General features: G+C 30.8%; 2 protein-coding genes across 4 annotated transcripts in view; both read left to right on the top strand.

Moving 5' to 3' along the window:
• The window catches only part of LOC143064308 (uncharacterized), a 68,665-nt gene extending 56,329 nt beyond the window's left edge, over positions 1–12,336 (top strand). For all 3 annotated transcript variants that reach the window (XM_076237048.1, XM_076237050.1, XM_076237049.1), the window contains 6 exons: positions 1,313–1,896; positions 3,113–3,218; positions 5,593–5,684; positions 6,238–6,384; positions 7,313–7,382; positions 8,621–12,336. In XM_076237048.1, coding sequence (XP_076093163.1) covers positions 1,313–1,896; positions 3,113–3,218; positions 5,593–5,684; positions 6,238–6,384; positions 7,313–7,382; positions 8,621–8,808 — 1,187 coding nt within the window. In that variant the 3' untranslated portion in view covers positions 8,809–12,336. The remainder of the gene's footprint in view (positions 1–1,312; positions 1,897–3,112; positions 3,219–5,592; positions 5,685–6,237; positions 6,385–7,312; positions 7,383–8,620) is intronic.
• Positions 12,337–17,316: 4,980 nt separating this feature from the next.
• On the top strand, positions 17,317–24,697 carry LOC143064307 (GATA zinc finger domain-containing protein 1-like). The gene is made up of 4 exons (XM_076237047.1): positions 17,317–17,795; positions 18,681–18,743; positions 23,196–23,376; positions 23,955–24,697. Exons 1-4 carry the CDS (start codon positions 17,496–17,498, stop codon positions 24,242–24,244), a joined length of 834 nt encoding a protein of 277 aa, XP_076093162.1. The 5' UTR covers positions 17,317–17,495; the 3' UTR covers positions 24,245–24,697.
• The last annotated feature ends 578 nt before the right edge of the window (positions 24,698–25,275 follow it).

Raw genomic sequence — 25,275 nt, 5'->3', positions numbered from 1 at the left:
GACAGCATAACATTTTAAGAAACATTTCCATATAAATATTTCCATTTTGCATTAAACAAATAAGTTTTGATATTACTTATAATAGAATATAATTTGAGGATCTGAGAAGGGTTTTACGATTAAACAAATCCATGCAATGTCATGTCTGACCTTAGAACCCCAAAGTATTTTATCTGGTCTAAATGGGAGAACTGCTCAATATCAATTCCGGACTGTATATATAAAGAACACTTTAAACAGGAGTTTAGTTCAATTTCTTTTGTTACTTCACAATAAAATGTAGACAAGAAACTACTTGAGTAAATACAAACAGGAAACTGTGAACTCTGATGTTACTGTCAGCTGACATGCAAAGTTAATAAAAACAATCATATACCCTACAGTTATTGCACATTTTCAGCACAAAACATTTGACACCTTTTCCCCTGCAGTGACATATTGCATTGCATTTATAATTTGACCTGTATGATAAGGTCAAACTGCCTGAAGATAGATCATTATTATTACTCATACCAGATGGTAGCTTGTACATGTTGTAAGGTAAATGGTTTACTTTCACTTTGTACAAACATGATAAAGTTGTACTTTCATTGAAGATCAGAATGAAAGGTTTGTACCTTATTCCTTATGAAGAAAAGTTTATAGACTACAATATAAACTGCCCTCTGGTCATTGTTCCAATCTAGATATTTCTTTTCATTAAGTTTTTTAAAATGTTATTTTCAAATCCTCAAGGGTCTGTTACATTGACAATACTTTCATAGATGAAAATGGGTGTTAATTCTAATATGCAGACTGACATTAGTAAATGAGATGTCTTCCTAATATTCAGTGACATTTGTACCTATCATGTAAATTAATTTACCATGAATGAGTGACAAGGGTGGCCTGTCATATGATATCTATTGTTACAATGTATCACCTGATTAGATTGTCACTGGTATGTGTTGAATTTTAATACTTCAAAATTGAAAGTGTGAGTTTAAAAAAGGCAGACTTTTTATGATTGAGATTTAAACAGGTATGTGTTGATTTCATGGTTTCAGTAGGTATTTGTGCTGCCTCATCATTTTTTTCTCCTGGAAAGTGTTTTTTTTATTACAGTTTTCAATATCAGCTTGTATTGCAAGACAAGTTTTGATTTGATTGACATGAAAAGTCTTGTATGTATGAGTAATTTATAAAATGTAGACCTGTGGTTTATTAATGGATTAAAAAATGACAAACTTGTGGTAATAAATGCTCCTTTATTCAACTTTTATCTTCAATATTATTAAACAAAAATGTTATTGTAGATGTATTTTTATTTCAGGCAGTGACCCATCAATTCTGAGTGAAGAGAGTAGGGACGTGACTACACCCAGTAAAGTTGTGTTCAGTAGTACACAGGACAACCTAAAAGACAAGTCTAATGACAGTAAAGTATTAAACAGTCATAAGAAAGATCATTCATTATCAGATTCTTCATTAAATCAAGTTGTTACACCGCTTAGTCACAATGTGGAATATACTGAGATGCCAAAGTTGGCCGATAGTGCTGAAATAGTGTTACCTGATAATTCAAAAACACCATCATATCTTAAACTTAGTTGTTCAGTGAGTGGATACGGTCGTTACAGTCAATACAGTGCATATAAATCTAAAAAGGACACAAGATCACCATATTCTAGCTCCTCATCTTTAGGTTCAAATCCTATGTCTCCGGAGATGGCTAAGGTTATGTCTCCTGTTCAACGGACAAGTATTAGTAGTAATTCAGAATTTGGATTAATACGTCCTCAACCTCTAGTGTATAATAGAGCCAATAGAAATGTAACGAACAGTGTAAATTCTAGTTTAATAAATGGACATTCTGTGTTGGATGGTACACAATACCCGACAGGAGATCCTAAGTTGGTAAGTATAATTATTTATGGTGGACTTTTTTTTTTAGCAAATCTTTATTTGTAAATTTAGTTTCATCAGCCTCATTAATTTGACCTGTGTATTTTTTTTTATTGAAAATAGTATAGAAACAATTTTTAATAAACAATATAAAAGACTTTAAAAACAACTGCTTTAGTACTTATACATCATTATAAACACAATTGAGTTGTATAGTATAAATAGATATGAAACAGATAAGTGTTTGTCTGCAGGCTGTTATACAAGTACTCAAGATGTTCTTACCATCTGTTGTATTGGATTTGATCTCTAATCAACCAAAAAAAGAAAGACAAATGTTTTCTAAGTATAAAATTAAATATATCCTGCATAAAGAATAAAGAAATAACTCAAATAATTTCCTCTTTTTTAAATAAGAGCATTTATACCAGAGGTTAATCTTCTGCAAGTTGTGTTCATTAATTAGATTGTTAGAATCTTAGAATAATGTCTAGATAGAAATATGGATGCATTTTAAAACCAAAAATTTGAAATGTCATGATAAAAGAATTTTACAAGCTGCATTTTCCATTTTGGTCACTTCAGTACACTTGAATATTTGATACAAATTTGTCTATGTCAGATTGGGGTTTTCAACTACATACCCTGAGTTTATGCTAATAAATACCTTTCTTGCATTTTGTATTGCTATTTTTAGATTTTTACTTAAACCAGATGAACCATCCTTACCTAGCTACCTTAATTATATTTAAATGAGACACAACATACAAATGTCACAGTCACATAGTTTGTTATTAGATTGCCCTTATTGTAATATATACATACAAATATCACCTTTCTTTGTTAGTAAGATATTTGTTTGTCAAGAATTGACCCCAAAGATATACACATGATGCACAAGGTACTTCTTTGTGGCATGATTCAATTAACAAAATGATTAAAGATTTAGGTTACCTCCCAAGACATACTGTAACGAATTGTTACATGAACATTTAATCATAATGTGAAAACTCATTTATATAATACATAATACATGTATGGTCATGATGGTCAGATTAAAAACCTAAAATAGCAGAAATAAGCACTTAAACACCACATAAAATTGTATTTGATTATGCATTCCACCAGTTCTCATACAAAAGACAGATCTTTTGAATTTTATTTCGAACCATAGACTGAAACCAATATTGTCCAAGCAGTGTACTTAGAGGTTTTGTATGTTTTTCAGGATGGAGAATATTATTTAAATGTAACAAAGACAGAAGCTGTTCATCTTGTTTCACTGTGTCGGCAAATAGAGTCTGATTTATACTGCCAAGATATCCCTGAAGATGGTATGTAATATAGGAGAAAGATTGTAAATATTTTATATTCAGATTATCAGGAGACAATTGGCTTCCATCTTTGGTAGATGCTGCAAATCCTATGTTTTGCTATAGGAAACTCAACAAATCTCTTGTACAACTTTTTGTACTTGTCACTTGGTAGTAATTATAGACTGCATATCTTAGACTAGAATGAATGAGGGACAAATTAACTGAACAATTTACAAAAAAAAATATTTTAACTACAATTACATAACATCTAACCCTGGTTTGATTGTTTTTACATGACAGAAAGGGGTGGTATATTTTATGTCTATTTTGTCTTCTATAGTAGTCTTGATTACTGACAGGAAGGAGGCTTGGGCTTAATTGTATGTGTATGACCACCCTGAAGGAAAATAAGAATAGTTTCAAAACAGCCAGTTTTCAGAAAAAAAAAGTTTCATTTTGTCATGTCAAACAGGCCTCTATCTTCTTAACTTACATTGAGATGTCATTATGTGTAATTGGATATTCTGCATTTGTTATACTTTTCCATAAAAACATCAGATCAAATTTTTAAAATACCTCTTCTAAATTGTTAAAATCTATCCTTTTGCAATATAGTCATATCTTTGCTTTTAAATAAGATGCACCCAATCTGCCTAATCCCATCATGGGTGTATCTAATTCATATATACTCTTTAGTAGTTTCCTTCGAGTGTCATATTGATTTTTTTTCTTCATTTCATGTTTAAAATTACATTGTTTTTGTCCTAGTCAATTACCATAGCATTCCAATAGCATTTGTTTGGTCCTAATTGATTTCAATGATTAGTAGCTCTAACTATCAGATTCTAGTGGATCAAACATAATTTCATACAGAATCCAATTCATTAGATAAAAACATAGTAAGGTTACAGTCGAGAGGAAGCATGTTAATTAAATATACCTTAAAAAATCACACACAAATTTTCTGCTGGTTGTCTTTCTATTGATCTGTTTTCTATGCTGCTGTTTAACCCAGTGAGTTCAATATTGATTGTTGATTTCACTGTTAGTGGGATAAACAGGTCAAGGTTATTCAATGGAAAAGGGATCACTGGGTTAGAAAAGGTGGAATAAGATCCTTTGTAAAATTTAAACAAGGCTAAACCTGTCTTTTTTTTATATAAAAACTTCCTCCCAGACTTTATAATACCTGCATCAGTAGAGTTGTTTACATAGATAAGTTAAATTACTGCAGGAATTCCTATTATATATTTTAGCAGGATGTAAGGTTTATTAATAGTAGAATTTAGGAAATAGGTGTTACCTTAAAACACAGATCATATATCAGATACGGGTATGAATTTTCATGGTATTGGTTAAAACTTAGTAACACAAATATCAGGAAGGCTTTGTGGGTGCTATATTCAGGAATTTGATTAAAGTGATTTTACATACCTTGTGTACCTAGATTTTTGTTGTGATATTAAGTTTCAAGCAATATAATTTAGAACCGTCATTCAATCTTTTTTTGGACTATTTAATGGCAGTACAACATCTCTAGATTAGAGTGTAAGACCATTAAGACAGCACTATTTCCATATGCCTAGATGTTGGAGATTTGCAGTTTTTAACTTCCTGCATTTAGTATAATACTTTGGAGAATTATTTACTGTGGGTTAAATAAACTTATCATAGATACCAGGACTAAATTTAGTATATACGCCAGACGCGCGTTTCGTCTACAAAAGACTCATCAGCATGATCAGTAACGCTCGAACCCAAAAAAGTTAAAAAAGGCCAAATAAAGTACGAAGTTGAAGAGCATTGAGAACCAAAATTCCTTAAATTTAGTATTGCTTTACTTGTGTCTTTTCATTTGTCATTTACAGTACTATAAGTCCTGTTCTTTAGATTGTACTATTTTATGTGTGTTCTTGTTTAGCTGTAATACATGGTAATATTTTGGTTTCTGTTGCTTAGCTGTAATACATGGTAATATTTTGGTTCCAAGTCAGAAACCATCCAGACGTTCAAAATACAGATGTATATAGCTTTAATACTATGTGGTATGGGTTTTACTAAAGTGTATACAGTAATCTAATGGCTATATTTGTTTACATCCTATTCATTTTGTCTCTGGTGGATAGTTGTCTCATTGGAAAGCATACCACAGTACAGCTCCTTGTTTTTACATGATAAATATCATGACATATATATGATACTTTTTATTTTTTTTTTTTATTGAAAACCCAAGTGGTCACCCGAAATGGCTTTTTGTCTGTTTTTGATGGCTGTTATCATATTGACATATTCCCACTATTCTTGTTTTTTTTAAATTTCAAATAAATATGAAGTAACTACCGGTATTACTAAATATAAAACTTGATGATACTCAGAATGTTTTGTTTTTCAGCAAGTGGAAAAATACGGGCAGCAGTTGGAAAAGCCAATTTACTGGTCAACCAAAAATTTAAACAGTTTGAAGAGTTATGTTATGAACATATGGTAAGAATTTATTGGAACATTTTACCCATTATAAGCTCATTCACAGACTTTATAGAATAGTCAATGATATATAAAGGCTCTCAATTACAGCCATACAGTCAAAACATAAAAATATACACCCAATCTATAAACAAGAAAAATACATGTATTGAAAATAGAAAGCATTAACAATAACTGGTCTGAATGAGAGTGGGTTTTTTAATACAAGCAAGGCAGTTGCATGTAGTATGCTACTAAGCCTAAGGCAGAACTTTTTTTATCCTTTTTTTTTTAAATTAATATGAAACAACAAGCACAAGAAACACAGGCTCTTTTTTTTTATTACAAGAACTGAATACCATTATAATTTGGAGAATTTTTTAACAGCAATGTGGGAAATGACATTTAATGAAAACAATAGTAAACATTACAATTATCCTAAAATTTTGTTCATAAAAAAAAAAAACAACATATGTTTTACCAAAATATATACATGTGCTTCTGTACTATAAATCAATATATATATATATATACATCCATGAGTATTTGTTGTATGGTACTTATTTACTTTCAGAACCCAACTGTAGATGGTAAATTGTTGAAATGGGAAGACCTGCAGGGATTCTGGGATATGATCAAAATACAAGTAGATAATGTGGAGGAAATGTTCACAGAATTAGAGTTAATACGACAGAATGGATGGAAAGAACTTTGTATGCATGTAAGTGTAAATACTCATATGGAAACCATAGATTAGGCTTTATTATGACTCTTCCTCTCTTCGAGAGTAATCAACTTGTTTGTTCTTTTGTTTGCCTGTTTGTCCATTCAACAAATTTTTCCATCAAACATTTCTCAAGTATCTCAGAAACTACTGAATATATGGACATATGATTGGTCAGCAGCTTCACATTAGAGACTCTAGAATGTAGATTGTCCGTATATGTACATTTCGAAATTGGTTTCCATTCTCAAACTTTAGTTTGCTTCATTCAATTGTTATGAACCTTGTACAAAATATCAAAATAAGGAGATATGGTTTGATTGCCAATGAGACAACAATATGATTTATTCTATCATGTTATTTCATATATAGCTTGGATTAATACTGTAATCATGGTAATCCAACTGGTTTATCTGACTTTGGCGAAAGAAAAAATATAAACATAAAACATTCTAAACATTGGATCTTCTATCATCATGATCATATGAATACATTTACAAAGTAAAATAAAGTGTGCACAAAATGCCTAGAATGATTAAAAACACAAAAAGTATCTGAAAGTAATTACAGAATTCTCATCTGAGAAAAAGAGTCAATTGGTGAAATGGTTTTGCCATAACTTTTGTGAAAATCAAAAAAAAAACTTTGAAGTGACCTGTCTCCTTGACTAATTTAGAGAGACTGCAGCAGTATGTTTCATTTATAACTTTTATATGATTGAAAAATGTTTTTATAAGTTGGTACTGACAGACTAAGTGGTATAATAGTTTTTGAACAATCATGTTTAAGGTATGAAATTCAATGCAAGGTAATGTCCTTATGTCTGTCATTTTGTCTGTGGTGTATAGATAGTTGTTTCATTGGCAATCATACCATATCTCTTTATTTATATATCTATTCTATACTATAATTACTTTTTTTTCAGTCTAGAGAAAGCTCTATCAGTTCTAGTCCAAAATCAGTTAGTAATGCCAGTACACCAGCAGGCACACCGGGTAAGTCTTACCTTTGTTTAGTTTAAACATATTTTATTTGTTCACGTACAAATTGGATAAGACACAAGTCAAACAGACTTGTGAAGTCTTTCTCCATTTAACATTTATAGCAATATAATACAAAAATATATGTATGAGCATGCATGTATAGAATGGTATATCTATTGAGTATATATATATATATATATATATAAATATGGATCAAAGGATGGAAAATTGAAGAAAAAAGAAAATAATAATATTACCTCTAAACACAATAAGAAAATTTACACCAAATGTAACATCAGTTAATTTTTCTTCTATCTCACGAGAAATTAAAGCAATATAAGTTCACTACCTGGTACACCCATTAAGTCTCAGTTTTACCTAATGAGAAATCTTAAGTAATGCCAATTAACTAGCTGTGACACTTCTTAATTCTCATATTTTTTTAATGCGAAATTTAAACAATAAGAACTGGTACACCCATTTTAAAACTCTTACTCTTTATGTCATTCTTAATTCAAGAAATGCTAGAATACCAGCAGGTAATTCCTGATTTTCAACAGTCTTACAATGAAAGTCTTACAACTTTGTCAAGTGGTTAATTAAAACTAAGCTCAAATTAGTTTTGAATATTTTTCAATTACATATACATGTTATAGTTGAAGAGAGAAATAAATGAAATTGAGTTAGTTAAGTTAAAAACAGAGTCTGTCCATCAATAGTTATATCTATGATACTTGTGGATCATTTACTTTGGATTCTTGAATTTTCGTTGATACATTTGTACCAATTTTCTTTTCATGGATTGAGAAAAAATTAAAATTTGTAGTTATTCTAAAGTCTGCATACAAGCTTTTTGAAAGTTTGTAGTTTGTACTATGTTGTACATTTAAATTGTAGTTAATCTACATATCTGAAATCAACATAAAAATTGGTATCCCAGGAATAAAACTAAATCAACAGTAATCCGATGACATGATAAAACATTTTAGAAATTGTTACATCAATTACACATGATTTGTTTTAAAAATTTTTGCACAAATATGAATCATCTTTATATATTAAAAAAAAAAACATTCAAAAAACTTAATTATCTTTACCATGTAATTTTAAGGGAACATCACATACTGTTATTGTTAGACTAAGTGGAGATAATCCACATTGAAAAATAGTTTAACATTGTGGTGTAAGGGAGATCAACACTATATTTCTCAATTTTTGTCAATTTAATATGTTTAATTTTGTACATTTAGGTTCCAGAAGACGAGTATCAAAAACAAAAGAAACACCAGAATCATCACCAGAAAGAACAGAGCGATTGAAACTTGCTAAAGCTCGTGACGATGCTAGAAAAAAAATGATGGCAGAAAAACGTGCTGCAATGAAGAAAAAGCAGCAAAACAATTCAGATGATGTTGAAATATATATAGCAGACAAGTGAATCTATTACATTAGTGCTAATAACATATTTATATGAATTGTTTTAACTACACAAGAAATTCAAAGTTGTGATATTTTTCAGCAGTTGCTGTTTGTGCATTTATTTAATTGTTTATTTTTTTATGTAACATTCTAGACCAGTATCTGCCATGGATCTTAGCCTTGTCATAAATTTATGTTTGTTTTTGGTTTTTTAATTGTAAACATTTTTTTCAAATTATTTCAAAGCATTAACAATGTTTTTGACAAAATGATGTACAGAAATTCTAATTTTTACAAGTATAGAAAATTAGGTCAGCTTCATATCAATTACAGCCAAGGTAGTAGTGTTTTTGTTAAATGTTTAGACAGAAAGACTTTCATTTCAATTCATTTTAACTCATTGTTGTGCCTTTTCATCTTCTTTTAGATTCATTTTAAATTATTCCATTTTTATGAGTACAATATGAAATATTGAATTTTATGGTAAAATAAAAGTTACATTTTAGTTTTGTAATTTTATTTGTTGTGTTAAGATGGATTGAAGAGAAGGATGATTAGTTGTTGTTTTGAGAACTAGTCAAAGCTATTTTTTGCTTTCTTATTCTTTATCAGTTAATACCTCATGCTATTGAGCTTAATCAACATTATTGTTCTGTTTTAAATGGATTTCATAGCCATTATTCTGTTATTGCATACCATTCTAAATAAGATACCAATCTGCTGCATTCCAGATTTTATTCTGATGTTCATTTTCAATTTTTGAATATATAGATTTGGGATCAAATATTCTTGTCATGTTCACATGTAATTACTTCATTTCTAAAAATGAATACATATATCAATAATTATCTGTATGTGTCATATGTCATCATATTTTATATACTTGAAACGGACCCTTTTCCCCCTTATTCCTAACGGAGTATGAACACTACTAACATGTCTTCTCCTGAAATCAAGTGTTCGGTATGTAAGGAATAGGGGAAAAGTGGTCAAATTGTTTTCGGTGAATTATTTTATAAGAAAATAAAAAACAAAACAGGTACAACTATCCTTTTCATTCCAGAGTAAGTTATTGGGCTGTCTCCCTATTGCTCTTATTTTGCAACTTTCGCTGAAAAGGATTGTGTTACGAATGAATCTGTCTGAATAAATCCTGCAATAAAATGACAAAAATGCCCTGATAACTAACCCTCATAAAAATAAAAGGAAAAGTAAATCAGCTGGATGAAATTCATGCTTTTTGCTTTGTACCTAATAAATCATTAAGCAGGTGTGGTGTGGGAACCATTTTTATTTTAAGCTTACCATATTTTGGAGTAGTATATTATATTTTACTTGATGAAGACTTAATTAGCCCAGTTGTTATAATCCAGAACTGAAAAAATACATTATTCAAGGAAGCAAATGTTCATAGAAAAAGATGAATGAACTTTCATTAATACAGACAAAATTTATTTACATAGAAACATCTGTTAGCCATATTGGTTTGTGTGATTACAATAACTAGCCAAAATTGAAATTTTGTAGATTTTATTATTTTACAAATAATAATCGAGTTCAGCAACTTGAAACATTGTTTTTGGGAAACCTTTTGAATAAACTTAGACCTTAATTTGTAATTTCATTTGAAATACATAAGTGGTGCCATATGACTTTATCAGCTAGTAATATTAACGAACTGCTGAGGTGGCTTAAAATAGGAATGTGACTTGTGAAATCTTCAGCTCAATGTTAAATTTTCTGAAATGTTTACATTGTTAATCAATAAGGCTTTTAATTTTTTAAGAAATGTAAGTTTTTAAAAGTGTTATGTTTTAAGTTGTCTCATTTTTTGAATGGTCTTTCTAAGCAGTGATATTAATGTGTGATTTTTATGTCAAACCAAATGTTGTTGATGTTGTTACCATTGTGCCAGTATATATATCCTACACAAAAAATAATATGTTTTGATGTGCATTTGTTAACATATTTTTCCACAAGAGGCTGAATAATATTGAAAAATAGAAAAACAGAAACAGAAGTTGTTATTATTATTGATTTTAAGCCTAAAACAAGAAGTACTTTGTTTGATATTAATTTTGGAAACTGAAACATGGTAAAGCACTAAAGATATATATACAACATTGAAAAATAATACAAAACGCCATGTAAAAATTTACATTTTGGTCATAGTAGAAAATAAATACCATATCTTAAAATCTTTGCTGCTTTTTGTTGTGCTGAGGGATATTACTGTTTTTAGTTTATATTTCAAAATTTTGGTATAGATTTCCACCTTTCAAAGATCTTATTGACTTTGAAATTCTCACAGTTGAAACAGAATTTGTACATTAATTTAATATAGGTGAACAACTAAACTATTATTTTCATTGATATTCAGTGGCGAAATGGGACCAAAATGAAAAATATTCCTTTTGTCACATCTTTAGATCCTACTTGTATATTTTCAATATTTTCAAAATCCTGATTTTTTATTGAATATTTATGCTGTTAAAATGAATCTCATCCATGTTCATTGCATCATAACTTAATTTATTCGTCAAAAATGTGATCTTGCATTATTGTTGCAATATTTTTCATTGACTTTTTGTGTTTATTTAGTCATAATGCATGCTACATTATACATGTTTTTGGGGCTAATGCTTGATACATAGCATGTAAGTTATAAGCCTTACCAATTGATTTGGTTATTTGATATAAGAAGTTTTATTCAATGTTAAGGAAATCTGTTTTTCTTGAAAAATTATTTGTTTACCTAATTATTTGAACAAGGATTATCATAGGTCTACCACCTGACATGATTTCAGGGATACTAGTACATTGTACCCTTTTTTTTTAAATTTGTAAAAGTAATACTAGTACTTTCCTTGGGCTGAAACTAATTTAGAAAAAATATATTTGACATGGATTCAAATCTAGATAAAGTATGTTATCTTTTGGTTAAACAATAAGAGTTGTATCATTTAGTTTGATTAACACACCACCCTCTTCTTAATTTGACCAGCTTATACTTTCTGATTTTAAATTTGTTTTCAAAGTTTGAAGTGAACAAAATTTCAATTTTGTTTTTCCTAATTTTTATACTCTGAGAAATAAAGATAATCTGCCATAATCCACATTAGTTAAAATAGTTTATTATGTGCCAATCAAACTTGCTTTCCTTCAAATTAAGCAGGTTCACTGAGTGGATACAGTACTTTTTAAGTTGTTGACCTGCAAGTTCTTGTACAAAATGTGTTTTTCATGGGTAGGTTAAATCATCCTTATTTAGATCCCTGACACATTATTCATAACTGGGTAAATATAGAACTATAATGACCTTTTCATATATATATGAAACAAAGTGTTCCCACATACCATTAGGACATTATTCATCCTTTGTATGTACAGTGTGAATATTTCGTACAGTGTACAACCATACCAACTTGTTAAATCATATCTTGTACCTTGTAAGTGTATGGATATTCTGTTATGATATAAATTTCATAGAATGTGAAAAAAACTATAATGTGCCTGTTAAAGAACAAAATAAAAAGATGCTAAACTACTTCTGTCTTTTCATTAATATGAGTATGATTTTCTGATCTTGCAAATTGACAAGATTTGATGGCTTATTTAGTTTTCTGGTACATGTACAGTAAAGATGGTCTATTTGGCATACATTTTATAAATGATATGATCTGTTGAATGTGAAAGGAAAGATTGGTTAGTCATATAAGAACAAAAAACATAGTGTATACTGTAAATTCAGAAATTATTGCGAGGTTTTTATTATTGCGAAAAAATGCAACGAGTTGTAAACGCAATAATTTAAACTCGCATTTTGAAATATTTTATATGAATTAAACAGGATTTTTTTCAAAATCGTAAAAATTAAAATCGCATTTAAGTATAAAATGACAAAATCGCAATAATAAATGCACGCAATAATTTCTGAATTTATAGTATATAAAAAAGAAGATGTGGTATGATGCCAATGAGATAAATCTCCATAAGAGACCAAAGGACACAGAAATTAGCAACTATAGGTTACTGTATGGCCTTCAACAGTGAGCAAAGCCCATACCTCATAGTCTGCTATATATATAGTATAATATAAACATGCACTTGTCTTGTCAATAAGTAGGTGTCTGTTCAATATGGTAAGCTCTGAATTGCCCTTTAAATGTACATTATTATTATGCCCCATTTATGGGCATTATGTTTTCTGGTTTGTGTGTCTGTTCAACCCTTCGTCCGTTCGTCTGTTTGTTCGTCCGTCCATCTGTCCTGCTTCAGGTTAAAGTTTTTGGTCGAGGTAGTTTTTGATGAAGTTGAAGTAGAAATCAACTTGAAACTTAGTACACATGTTCCCTATGATATGATCTTTCTAATTATAATGCCAAATTAAAGTTTTTACCCCATATACACTGTCCACTGAACATAGAAAATGATAGTGCTGATGGAGCATCCATGTACTAGGGACACATTCTTGTTGGTCATACATTCAACTGTCAGTGCTATTATTACATGAACAAACAAACTTAAGAAGGGGTGATAATCAGGTATACAAGTTTCAGGATTATTCACAATTTTAGCCAACAGTTGTATCTTATATGCTACATCAACAGAAGAAGTGAATAGATATAGTAAGTGGAGATGATGATTTTGTGCAGATTTATGGTCCTTGGACTTAGAAAATTCACTCAAATAATCATTTTTTTGTCATGATTTAAGATGTTGATTTGAAAATTGGTAAAGTCTTTTATCATGACAAGTTACACAGATCAAGTTAGGATTTTGTTCCGGTTTGATAATTTTGTGCAGAGTTATGGTCCTTGGAATTACAAAGTTCACTTTAATATCAGTTTTCAACACTTTATTGCAACATTCTTGAATATATTGACTTAATATTTGTTATATAGTTTACACAGTGACAAGTTGGAGATCAAGTTTGAATTTTGTTCCAATACAATGAATTTTTAATTGGTATATATATTGCCATACACACAGAATGCTTGTCATTATGTTGCTGTCTCATTTACATATACCTCCAATGTCTCCACATCTCCTTTTCTTCATTGTGAATATGAACCAAATGTAGCTTTCAAAACAGTCCTCTTGAATTTGGTTGTGCAAGCCATGCTTTCTACTCAAAATGTCTTTTGAGGTAAAAAAAAGTATGTTGAAACCTATGTGAACTAGTTTTTGCAAAAATGTACACAAATTCAATATTTCCCATTTTCATTTGTGGACACCAGTACTTAAGGATCACCTTTAGTAAGACTTTGAATGAGTACAAGACTTCACCCTTTAAATTCCTCAGAATCCTTTATTTTTATGATCACTGAAAAATCTTGTGGATTGTATAGTTGTTGCTTTGTCTGCCTGTTAATTTTTTACTCTGTTTAAAAAAAAAACCACAGGTTTTTGATGACAAATAAAATTTTCCTTGAAATGCATCTCATTGAAATTTGAGGAAGAACTTGTAATTAAATACCATCCATGAACTGTAGATTGACTTTTATTTTCACTATTGCTGGAATTTCTATTCTGATTACTAACCTGAACTTATTTCTTGACTAGATTATAAGAAGGGAACTAGGCTGCTCCATAACAAGCTAAAAACATCACATGGAAATCGTTGCTGTAACTCCTGTAAATGTCGTTGTCCGAAGACATTTGGTTTTCGCACTCTAACTTTAGTAAAAGTAAATAGAAATCTATGAAATTTAAACACAAGGTTTATGACCATAAAAGGAAGGTCGGGATTGATTTTGGGTGTTTTGGTCCCAGCAGTTTAGGAATTAGGGCCCAAATAAGCATTTTTCTTGGTTTTCGCACAATAACTTTAGTATAAGTGAACAGAAATCTATGAAATTTTAACATAAGGTCTATGACCACAAAAGGAAGGTTGGGATGGATTTTGGGAGTTTTGGTCCCAACAGTTTAGGAATTAGGGGTCTAAAACAAGTCACAAATAAGCATTTTTCTTGGTTTTTGCACACTAACTTTAGTATAAGTTAATAGAAATCTATGAAATTTTAACACAAGGTTTATGACCACAAAAGGATGGTTTGGATTGATTTTGAGAGTTTTGTTTGATTTCATCAAAAAATGAATTATTGGGGTTCTTTGATATGCCAAATCTAACCATGTATTCAGATTCTTATTTTTTGGTCTTTTTTTCAAATTGGTCTACATTAAGGTCCAAAGGGTCCAAATTTAAACTTAGCTTGATTTTAACAAAAATTTGAATTCTTGGGGTTCTTTGATATGCTGAATCTAAACATGTACTTAGATTTTTTATTATGGGCCCAGTTTTCAATTTTGTCCAAATCGGGGTCCAAAATTATTATATTAAGTATGGTGCAATAGCAAGAAATTAATTGCACAGTATTCCGCAATAGCAAGAAATCTTCAATTGCACAGTATTGTACAATAGCAAGAAATTTTCAATTGCACAGTATTGCTCAATAGCAAGATATCTTCAATTGCACAGTATTGCGCAATAGCAAGAAAAATCTCATTGCACAGTATTGTGCAATAGCAAGAAATCTTCAATTGCACAGTATTGTGCAATAGCAAGAAATCTTCAATTGCACAGTATTGTGCAATAGCAAGCAATATCTAATTGCACAGTTTTGCGCAATAGCAAGAAATATTCAATTGCACAGAATTGTCATGTTTTCAAATTGGTCTACATTAAGCTCCAAAGGGTCAAAATTTAAACTTTGTTTGATTTCAACAAAAATTGAATATATGGGGTTCTTCAATATGCTGAATCTAACCATGTATTTAGATTTTTAATACTTGGGCCTGGTTATCAAATTGGTCCACATTGAGGTCTAAAGGGTCTAAAAATGAACATTATTTAATTTCATCAAAAATTGAATTTTTGGGGTTCTATGATAGATATGCTGACCATGTATTTAGATTTTGGATATTGGACCATAATAGATAAATGTCCAATTTAAAATTATTAAGTTTTTAAGTTTAAGTTCTTAGACTCCATTCATTCTGTGTCAGAAACCTATGTTGTGTCAACTATTCAATCACAATCCAAATTCAGAGCTGTATCAAGCTTAAATGTTGTGTCCATTCTTGCCCCAACTGTTCAGGGTTCGACCTCTGCGGTCGTATAAAGCTGTGCCCTGCGGAGCATCTGGTTGAGCTTTTGACAAAGTGCCACACAGAAAGTAAATATAATTTATAAAAATAGTGATATATGATTATCTGCATCAATGCATGGATTCCCAGGGCTAGATGAGCAAGGCAAACATTTTCATGGTTATAAAAGATTCAATTTTAAAGATTTTAACATCCTGGTAAAAAACTATAAAAAAAATATTTATATTACTATAAAACTAATATAGTTAGCTTTGAGTCACAGGCACTTGTCTCAGAAAAAAAAATTCCTATATACCTTAATATAACAATGTTATATTAAGGTATATATAGGAAATTTTTTTTCTGAGACAAGTGCCTGTGCTTTGAGTGCTGTGATAAGGCAGCAACCATTTGATTTTCTGGGGGGGGGGGGGGGGGGGGGGGGGCTATGGTTTTTTTGGAAATAAAAGTTTGTTTCCAGTTTTTGGAGAAAAAAATAATTTGTTTTTGATTTTGAGAAAAAAAAAATGTTTGTTTCACCCTCAGCTGCCACTATATGTTATGCTAAAATTGAAAGAAAAAAAAATGTTTTCGACTTGTCGCGAAAAAAATAAATTGTTTTTCGCCATAGGCGAAAAAGAAAAAAATTGTCCAGAAAATAAACTTGTGAGCGGGATCACCCCAGTTTAAGTTTCTTTGTTATGCATGCTTTCCTTTGTTCTGTAACATTTTGGCGGGAATGTCAAATCCAGTATAAAACTTATAATTAATTATACGGAGATGACTATCTATCAAAATTCACGTAGAAAAAATCCAGTGTATATGCTGGGATTCGAACTCAAGACCTTTAGCATATCAAGCCACGACACATACCACTTCACCAGGACGACTGGATACGAACTATCAGAAATTTAACATACTTAAAGGAAGCAAGATATTTTTATAACTGGGGCGAGTTGGCAGACCTTTACTCAGTGGGGTTTAAACCCTTTTCGTTAAATAAATGAGTTGTCAGACTGATTGTTCAATTTGATTTTACACTTTTTTAAAGTTGGGCGAGTCGGTTACAAGAGTGGGGCGATTTTTTCATAAAGTGGCGATATAGTGTGGGACGATTTTCCAGTGGGGCGAGTTGAGATTGTTTGATATCTACTCATCGTGTTAGGGGGTCATAAAGGGTATACATCATATAGTAATATATAAAGTATATTATAATGGTTGTGTGGCGTTCTAAACTAGATTTTATGAATTGTAAATGGTTTTTCGTCTAATCTAAAACAGCTGGGATGTAAAATAGTTATCCCATTCGGACTTGGTGTGTCAGTGTAAGATCACCCTCTGGCCTCCGGCCATCGGGATGATCTTACACTGACACACCGCGTCCTTATGGGATAACTATTAATGATCGCACATTTTTAAATACGGGTCGAAGTCGGAGCAGACATACCTATTACAGGTCCTGCATGTTAGAACTCTTACTCTTTGTTACGTTTTTATTTAAGGAAAAGCTGTTCATTTTAAAACCGCTCAGTTAACATTGATTATAATTATTATCTCCCCTGTTTCTTTATTCTCAATTATTTTTTTCCTGTTGAAAACACTAATTTATAGCTTATTATGCCACTAGGGGCGAAACCAGTCTGCATTTCATGTGATTGCAATGTTTCGACGCTGTGGAGAAGAGCGACTAGCGGTGATCCATTATGCAATGCTTGTTATATTAAACAGAACGAGAGTGGCATTCAGACGAATGAAATTCAGAATGGAACTTTAACAGGCATCAAATCAAATGGAAATGGTAATGGTCCAACACTCAGAAAGAGTTCTAGGATAAAGCCATCGAAACACAAGTTCATATCAGCAACGAGAGCTCTAGCTACAAAGGGGAGGAGTCGACGTGTTGTTTTTAAGAAAAGTGTAAGTGCAAATATAGTTAAATTATAAATATAGTTAAATTGGTTCTGTCTATTATCTGCAACTGGTTAATTAAACTCAACTTTGAAAATAACTTAATTTCTTCTGTCATATCTGTCATCTCCAGACTTCTTAAAAGTAGATTTTAGATACATATAAACTATGGTTCTGCTCAATTGGATGACAGTTAGCGTAAAATTCTCTATCTCCTTGTCTGTTACTAAGGAAGTGGTTCTGCTTAATTGGATGACAGTTAGCGTAAAATTCTCTATCTCCTTGTCTGTTACTAAGGAAGCTGACATTTTGAATTGCTGAATGTATTGACATGTAATTTCTACAATAATAAGCCAAAAAACTCACATGTTACACCTAAAAATCCTCTTTTTATCAAATTTTATTATATTCTGAAGCGGCACAGAAGCCAGAAAATACCAGGTGTTTATGTTTGACGCCAGAACTTCCGAAGTATACATATGACGTCACCTGGTGAAGGGACCAAAGAAGATAACATCATTTCGCGGAATTTTCTTTAATGTAGATTTTACACTGAAATAATTATTTAAATTTAGTTATAAACTTGTTTTGCATTTGAATAGTGATAACTGTATTGTATTTGAAGCTTTTGCGGACGTCCATCGGTAGTTTTACTGTCGCAAATACCTGTTTACCTGTCTCCGCTACGCGTCGCCAGATAAACTAAATTTGCGACAGTAAAACTACCAATGGACGTACTTAAACTTCAAATACAATACAGTTATCTCTGAAATATCGATTCATGATCACATACATGTACTGATTGTACTGAATTTCTTATAAAGTGAGTTTTTAAAATACCTTCTTTTTTTTTTATAAATCAATGCTGATTGAATGATGATTTTAACTTTTCAGCAACCTCTCAAAGCGCCAACTGCAGTAGCCACAGTAGTAACTGGGGAAAGTGTTTTTCATGATGTAAGTTCATACTTCATACAATGTCTACATGTACAAATACATATATATAGAGGACACAATGTAAATATAATATATCTGTTTTATATTATATGTAATTAAAGTTAATTGAATTAACTGGTTTCATATGACACCACTGCATATTAAATGGGTACACATTTCTCTGTCTTAAGGTGCCCTTTATTTGTTTGTACTTGATGGCGGTATACTGCATTTACTGAAAGCCTGCTAAAACATCTTAAGGAATTCTTTCTGTCTATTTATCCAATTTATCTACAACTTTTTTTCATTGCAAAGTAAACTTATCTAAATCTACCTACATGTAGTACACATGCATGACATGGCATATAAATGAAAATCTTCTTCAAAAGTATTAATTTCTCAATAGAAATAATATGAAATTAAAGATAGATTTTAATAAGGATTTTTGTATTGCACAATCTTTTATTTAATTTCACAGGGCCCTTTGAATGGTTCATTTTATATTTATGTAGAGTATTTTTAAAACTATGTATTATGTGCAGGTCTTTCTTATCATACCCCCTCTTTTTAAAAGGAGTAGGCATACAATGTATATGTATACTGGTTAATCTGTTCATCCTACTATCTATTTCTTAAGTCCGTCACTTTTGGTAGCACTTTTGTCAGGTTCAAATTTTGGTATCAAGTTTCATATGATCATGCTATATTATGGATGCATTTTCAGATCTCATCCACTTACTTTTTGCAAAATATTAACATATACCGTAATAGCCATTTATTTATGTTGGTCTCATTTTCCTCAGGAACTACAAGTAAGAGCTTCTTTAGATGTGAAATCAACCTACATGTACATGGGAGTTTTCTATACTACGTAATGGGATTTTGCAATCATCAAATTCCAGTTTATAGAATACTTATAGCAGCCCTAAACTGGGTATCATTAGTACCCTATAACTCACAAGTTAACATGTTCGCAATGCCTCAACCAAATAAAGGGTTATAGATCTATGATACAATAGTGTCCATTTTGACCTCTGCTTTTGAAAGATCATATCAGTGCTCAGACATAAAAAAGTATAATTTTGTTTTTGACTTGTGGAGGTATAAATTTGTATGTTTCATATGTTGTTTTTTTAAAATAGAGATTCCCTTAATTTTCTAACAATATACAGCTCTTACAAGTTCTATGGCTAAGTGTTGTTTAATTTGGCTTGGTTACTCTTTCATGATTATTGATACCAATGAATGTCTGTTAATTGTTCAAGCAAATACAAACATCTTATAAATGTTTATATACATCAGTCATATTATGTCATTATACTTAGGTGAAATGCCAGATTCTGAATAATTAACACTAAGGAGACAATTTTTTGAATGTCATCCTCTTGCGCAGACTAATAACATGAATAACAAGTCTTTTGAATTTTCAGGGTTGGCAAAAACCTGGGTTTTATGAGTATTGCCCAGCCCAGTGGGAAATACTGGGAAAATCCGGGCTTTACTGGGTTTTAGTGGGTAATACTGGGCAATACTGGGTAATATAAAATATTTGTCTGAATTTTAAAGAGGATTCAGTGATAAACACAAATGCAATACATTTAATAAGATATTTAAAATGAATATAGCTCCTATTAAGAATTAACAATTACATGTATTAAAGAAACATCACATTTAAATAATGTACATGTTCTGTCACTAATTAATAAGTAATTATTCAGATTAGAACACAGATTTGTTTATGTAACAATAATCAGTCCTTTCAATTTTATAAGTGTTTATGGCATGACCCTGTACGGTGTTTATTTAGCAATATGAATGTATAGCAATTAAAATTAACAATTCACTTAAACACTGCAATAAAATGCATTTTTCAAAGTTTGGATTATTGAAACAATACTTGGTAATTAAAAGGCAGTGTTCCAGCTAGCATGAAATGGAGGGGCGCCGCGCCCCGCCCCCGAAATTTTGCGCCCCTCTGCCTTTTTTAAGCGCCCCTGCGCCCCTCTGTGCCCTTTTGAAAAAAAGTTTAAAAAACAATCTTTTTTCCTCATATCGTCGCCATTTTGTTGAGTTCTTTATACACACACTTCATTAAGACAACAGATTAAAATTGTTGACACTTGTTACCTGATTATAATCACCTTTTTGATTAGAGTCAATTACTTAATCAGGTGAAATTTACGACCCTGTCTAATCCCTTTACCCTGAAGCACCAAACATCGAAGTTAAATGAATTGATTATTTTAACACCTGACGATGCAAAATATAATTTATAAAATAAATGTGAACGATGTTCATTTCTATTGTATTTGTTATTTATTATGTCATTTAAAAAGAATCATTCCAATAGGTCAACACGCAAAATGCATGAAACATGATGTAACTTTGACCTCCGTAGCAGAGTTAAAAAAATTTATGGGTCACTGAATATTCACAATTCACATCGTTTTTGTTTTGATGTTTTTATTTTTTAAACTGATCTTTCAAACTAGTTTTAATCCAGAAGAAAGTAAAAACATTGCTTGACTGTACCTTAAGTTGAATATCTATATCCAAATTAAATTAATTAAAACTGTAATCCATGATCACAAATTGAATGCTTTGTTTACAATTGTTGAAAGCCATGTGCTTTTTGGCGGGAAAATTCGGGAAACCCCTTATTAACAGGAAACAGTTACATTTCATTGTTATTTATAGACAGTAGGAATTTCATTTTGGAAATCATTTTGATTACAACTGCTAAGATTCATTCATGAAAAATTATAATAATTTCTTGGGGTGAAACTGATAATACTTTTTTTATTAAAATAATTTACATCTAGGGGTATGGAAAGGGGGGCTGTTTTTTTTTGTTTTTTTTCAATAATATTACAAATATATATGAAGTTTACCAGTCTGAAAATACATGGTTAAATGGATTTTAATTCTGAAAAACTCATGTTTATTTAATTCCTTTATTATTTCCATCATAATAAGAAACAAGCTACATGTATAAGGTATTTCAAACATATATATTTTTGGCTTTTATATAAGAACATTCAAGACTATTAGTATGTATGTGCCTGCAGTAAAAACAAACCTGGTAAGGCCTAAAAAAATTCTACAGGGCCCTTGAAAAAACTTTTGGATCCAGGCTGGCCTTCAGAGAAAATGTTAAGTATTGTTCCTGACTGTATTGCAGATTTATGTGAAGTTTTTAAACTGACATGCACAATTCATTTCACAAGTGTAATAAAAATAATTCTACAAAACAACGCAGCGCATCGCGTTGCAAATTCATCTTAGACCCACCATGCATCAAGAAATATGTCTTTATGTGGTAATATAAAGTATTTGATTTTTTTCAGTGAGAACGCGCTAAAGTGCCCTTTTTAAAAACGCGCCCCTCTATTTTCAAATCCTAGCTGGAACACTGAAAAGGTATCTTTAAATGTGCAATTCTGAATTTTAGAGAAAATTAATTGAATATATTGATACACCAACAATGTCCAAGACGAAGCTCAAGTTCTGCATTTCAGCCTGAGGCCTTTTTCATAGGATGTCACAATAAAAAATACATCTGGCTGCATTTTTGTTACGTACTTTTCAAATTTATGTACACAGAGTCATAGTTTATTTGTTAAAAAAGAAAATAAAGATTGAACATATAGTAATTTCCATTTGTGAGAGCAAATCCTGATACCATATTCAATGCTTTGCTTTCAAAATTCAATTTCAGATGATAGAACTTCTCTATTTCATTTTATGTCATGAAATGGTGGCAAAGCCAGAAGTCATAAATGATGTCAGAGGACAGCTTTATCCTATTGCATCTGTATTGAAATCATGTACAATGTATACACAGTACCATATCTACATTTAATACAAATTATCAACATACTCCACATTTATCTTACAGGGAATGTATTACCAGGTTGGGGATGTCTCCTTAGTAGACCATGACCTGTCTGTGTATTCCACATTTATCTTACAGGGAATGTATTACTAGATTGGGGATGTAGTCTCCTTTAATAGTAGACCATGACCTGTCTGTGTATACTCCACATTTATCTTGCAGGGAATGTATTACTAGGTTGGGGGTGTAGTCTCCTTGGTAGACCATGACCTGTCTGTGTATACTCCACATTTATCTTACAGGGAATGTATAACTAGGTTTGGGGTGTAGTCTCCTTAGTAGATCATGACCTGTCTGTATACTCCACATTTATCTTACAGGGAATGTATTACTAGGTTGGGGATATAGTCTCCTTAGTAGACCATGACCTGTCCCTGTATTATCAACATACTCCACATTTATCTTACAGGGAATGTAATACTAGGTTGGGGGTGTAGTCTCCTTAGTAGACCATGACCTGTCTGTGTATACTCCACATTTATTTTACAGGGAATGTATTACCAGGTTGGGGATGTAATCTCCTTAGTAGACCATGACCTGTCCCTGTATTATTAACATACTCCACATTTATCTTACAGGGAATGTATTACCAGGTTGGGGATGTAGTCTCCTTAGTAGACCATGACCTGTCTGTGTATTACGCACAGATTAGAGGTTTTATGCAGGACCAGTATAATGAAAAGTCAGCAGTAATTTCATGGTTATTACCAACACAGAATAGTCAAGAAGGGAACTTTGATCCCACCACATATATAATGGGTATGTATTTGGTCTTAACCTGAGATTTTAAATACGTGTATGTTTTGCTATTCTAAAGTTTGATGCTAGTAATAAGGGAACTATCTCAATAATGAATGCAAGTGGAAAGAGTCCAAGGTATAAATAAAAGTAATACATATTCAAGATGGTCTTGACATAGAAAATGAAAGGAATTACAATGTATGGTTGATAAATATGAAAATTATTGATGAAATTAACATGTTACTTGAAAAAAATGTTATAACAGTAGAAAACTCATGTTTATGTTTATAGTTATTTTGATCAGTATTATAATTATCATGTTTATTGGTACATGTATCAGAAGTCTTACTGCCATTAAAATCTCATTGTTTTTTTATTTGCTGTAAATTGAAAGCATCAATTTGTATCCAGTTTGCATAATAATTCCTGGTTTTTACCCAGAGCCTTTAGAATTCTAGAATGAATGAATAAACATTGAATATGTGCACCTTGTTTAAAAAAAATTACTAGAGAATTTTTTCAGGTTTTCTAGAAGGTTAAATATGTTTCCACAAAAGACATACATATAATTTATTTGTTTATTTTTCCAATTTTAGGCCCAGAGGAAGATTTACCCAGGAGTATGGAGTATATGGAGTTTGTATGTCATGCTCCATCAGAGTATTTCAAGTGTTCAAGTGGACCTTATCCAACTGTATCACAGAAACCAGATTTATGTTATATATGGACAACAACAGAAAATCTTATAAAGCCATTACAATCAATAGAAGAAGTATTCAATGTGAAGACTGTTAAAAAAGAAAAGCCAGCAGAAACTAAACCAACAAAAGTTAAAGAGAAAAAAGTAGAAAAGAAACCGGTAGAAAAAATGGAAGTGGATTCATGATGAAAATTATTTTTTTAGTTTCTATTTTGTATACTTGAAATAAATGATAATGAGATGACGATCTCAAGTTTCTTGTAAACGTTCAATTATATGTTAATTTTATCAAAAGCCATTTAAAAGATATTTAAAGTTCAGGAAAAACCTGATGTAAAACTCTTGAAAAAATCACTTGAATCAATCTGTTTCAACCTATGAAACCAATATAGATTGTTGAAACAGTCCAATTCTTAGAAAATTTATTGATAATATTTATATTGAACTGATAGACCATGACCACTTGCAAAACAACATATGATATTGTAAAGAATATATTGTCTTGAAAATTGTAAAATCTTTGTATTGTAACAGTGTGAATGTGGAGACGAAAAACTGAACTTGTAAAATACATTATTGAATGAATTAAAGCAATTGTAAATTACTGAAGTTAAACCAATAAAGTCAGTAAAAACTTTATTTTTGAAAATCATTTTAGATTGAGCCATGGCCACTTTTAACATTATTGTGCTATTCATAGCTGTCAGTTTTTCTTGGTGAACTTTCGTAATGATTGGCCTAGTGGTTTCATATTCCGATATTGACATATGATACAGAAATCAGTGTTTACAACACATTCCTTAAACAATAAAGGATACACTCTTGAAATCAAAAAACTTTGTGAAACAAAAAAACTAAAGAAACCTGAGGATAAAATCCAAAAGTTTCAAAGCAGAAATGCCAAAACTATCTGTCTTTGATTTAGCTATCAAAAGTCCATGTAAAATATTATAGATGGAGATCAGTTGTATTTTCCATTACTGTAAAATTTATCAAGAAAGCACACGCTGAATTATCTCTCCTACTTTACTTACCATTGATATTATGTTGATAGTCCTAATTATAATGCTTTTCTACAACTATCATATAAACTTGACATGATCCAAGAAAATGAGGTCAAGGTCATATGAACCAAACAAGAATTCATGTACATATTACAATCATTCAATGCACTAAACATAGTTGACATATTGCTTATAGCTTCTATAACAGACTTA

Source organism: Mytilus galloprovincialis, chromosome 2 (assembly GCF_965363235.1).
Source record: "Mytilus galloprovincialis chromosome 2, xbMytGall1.hap1.1, whole genome shotgun sequence".
Classification (NCBI taxonomy): Eukaryota; Metazoa; Mollusca; class Bivalvia; order Mytilida; family Mytilidae; genus Mytilus; species Mytilus galloprovincialis.
The sequence above is the reverse complement of the archived record's forward strand: the minus strand, read 5'-3'. Positions and strand labels throughout refer to the sequence as shown.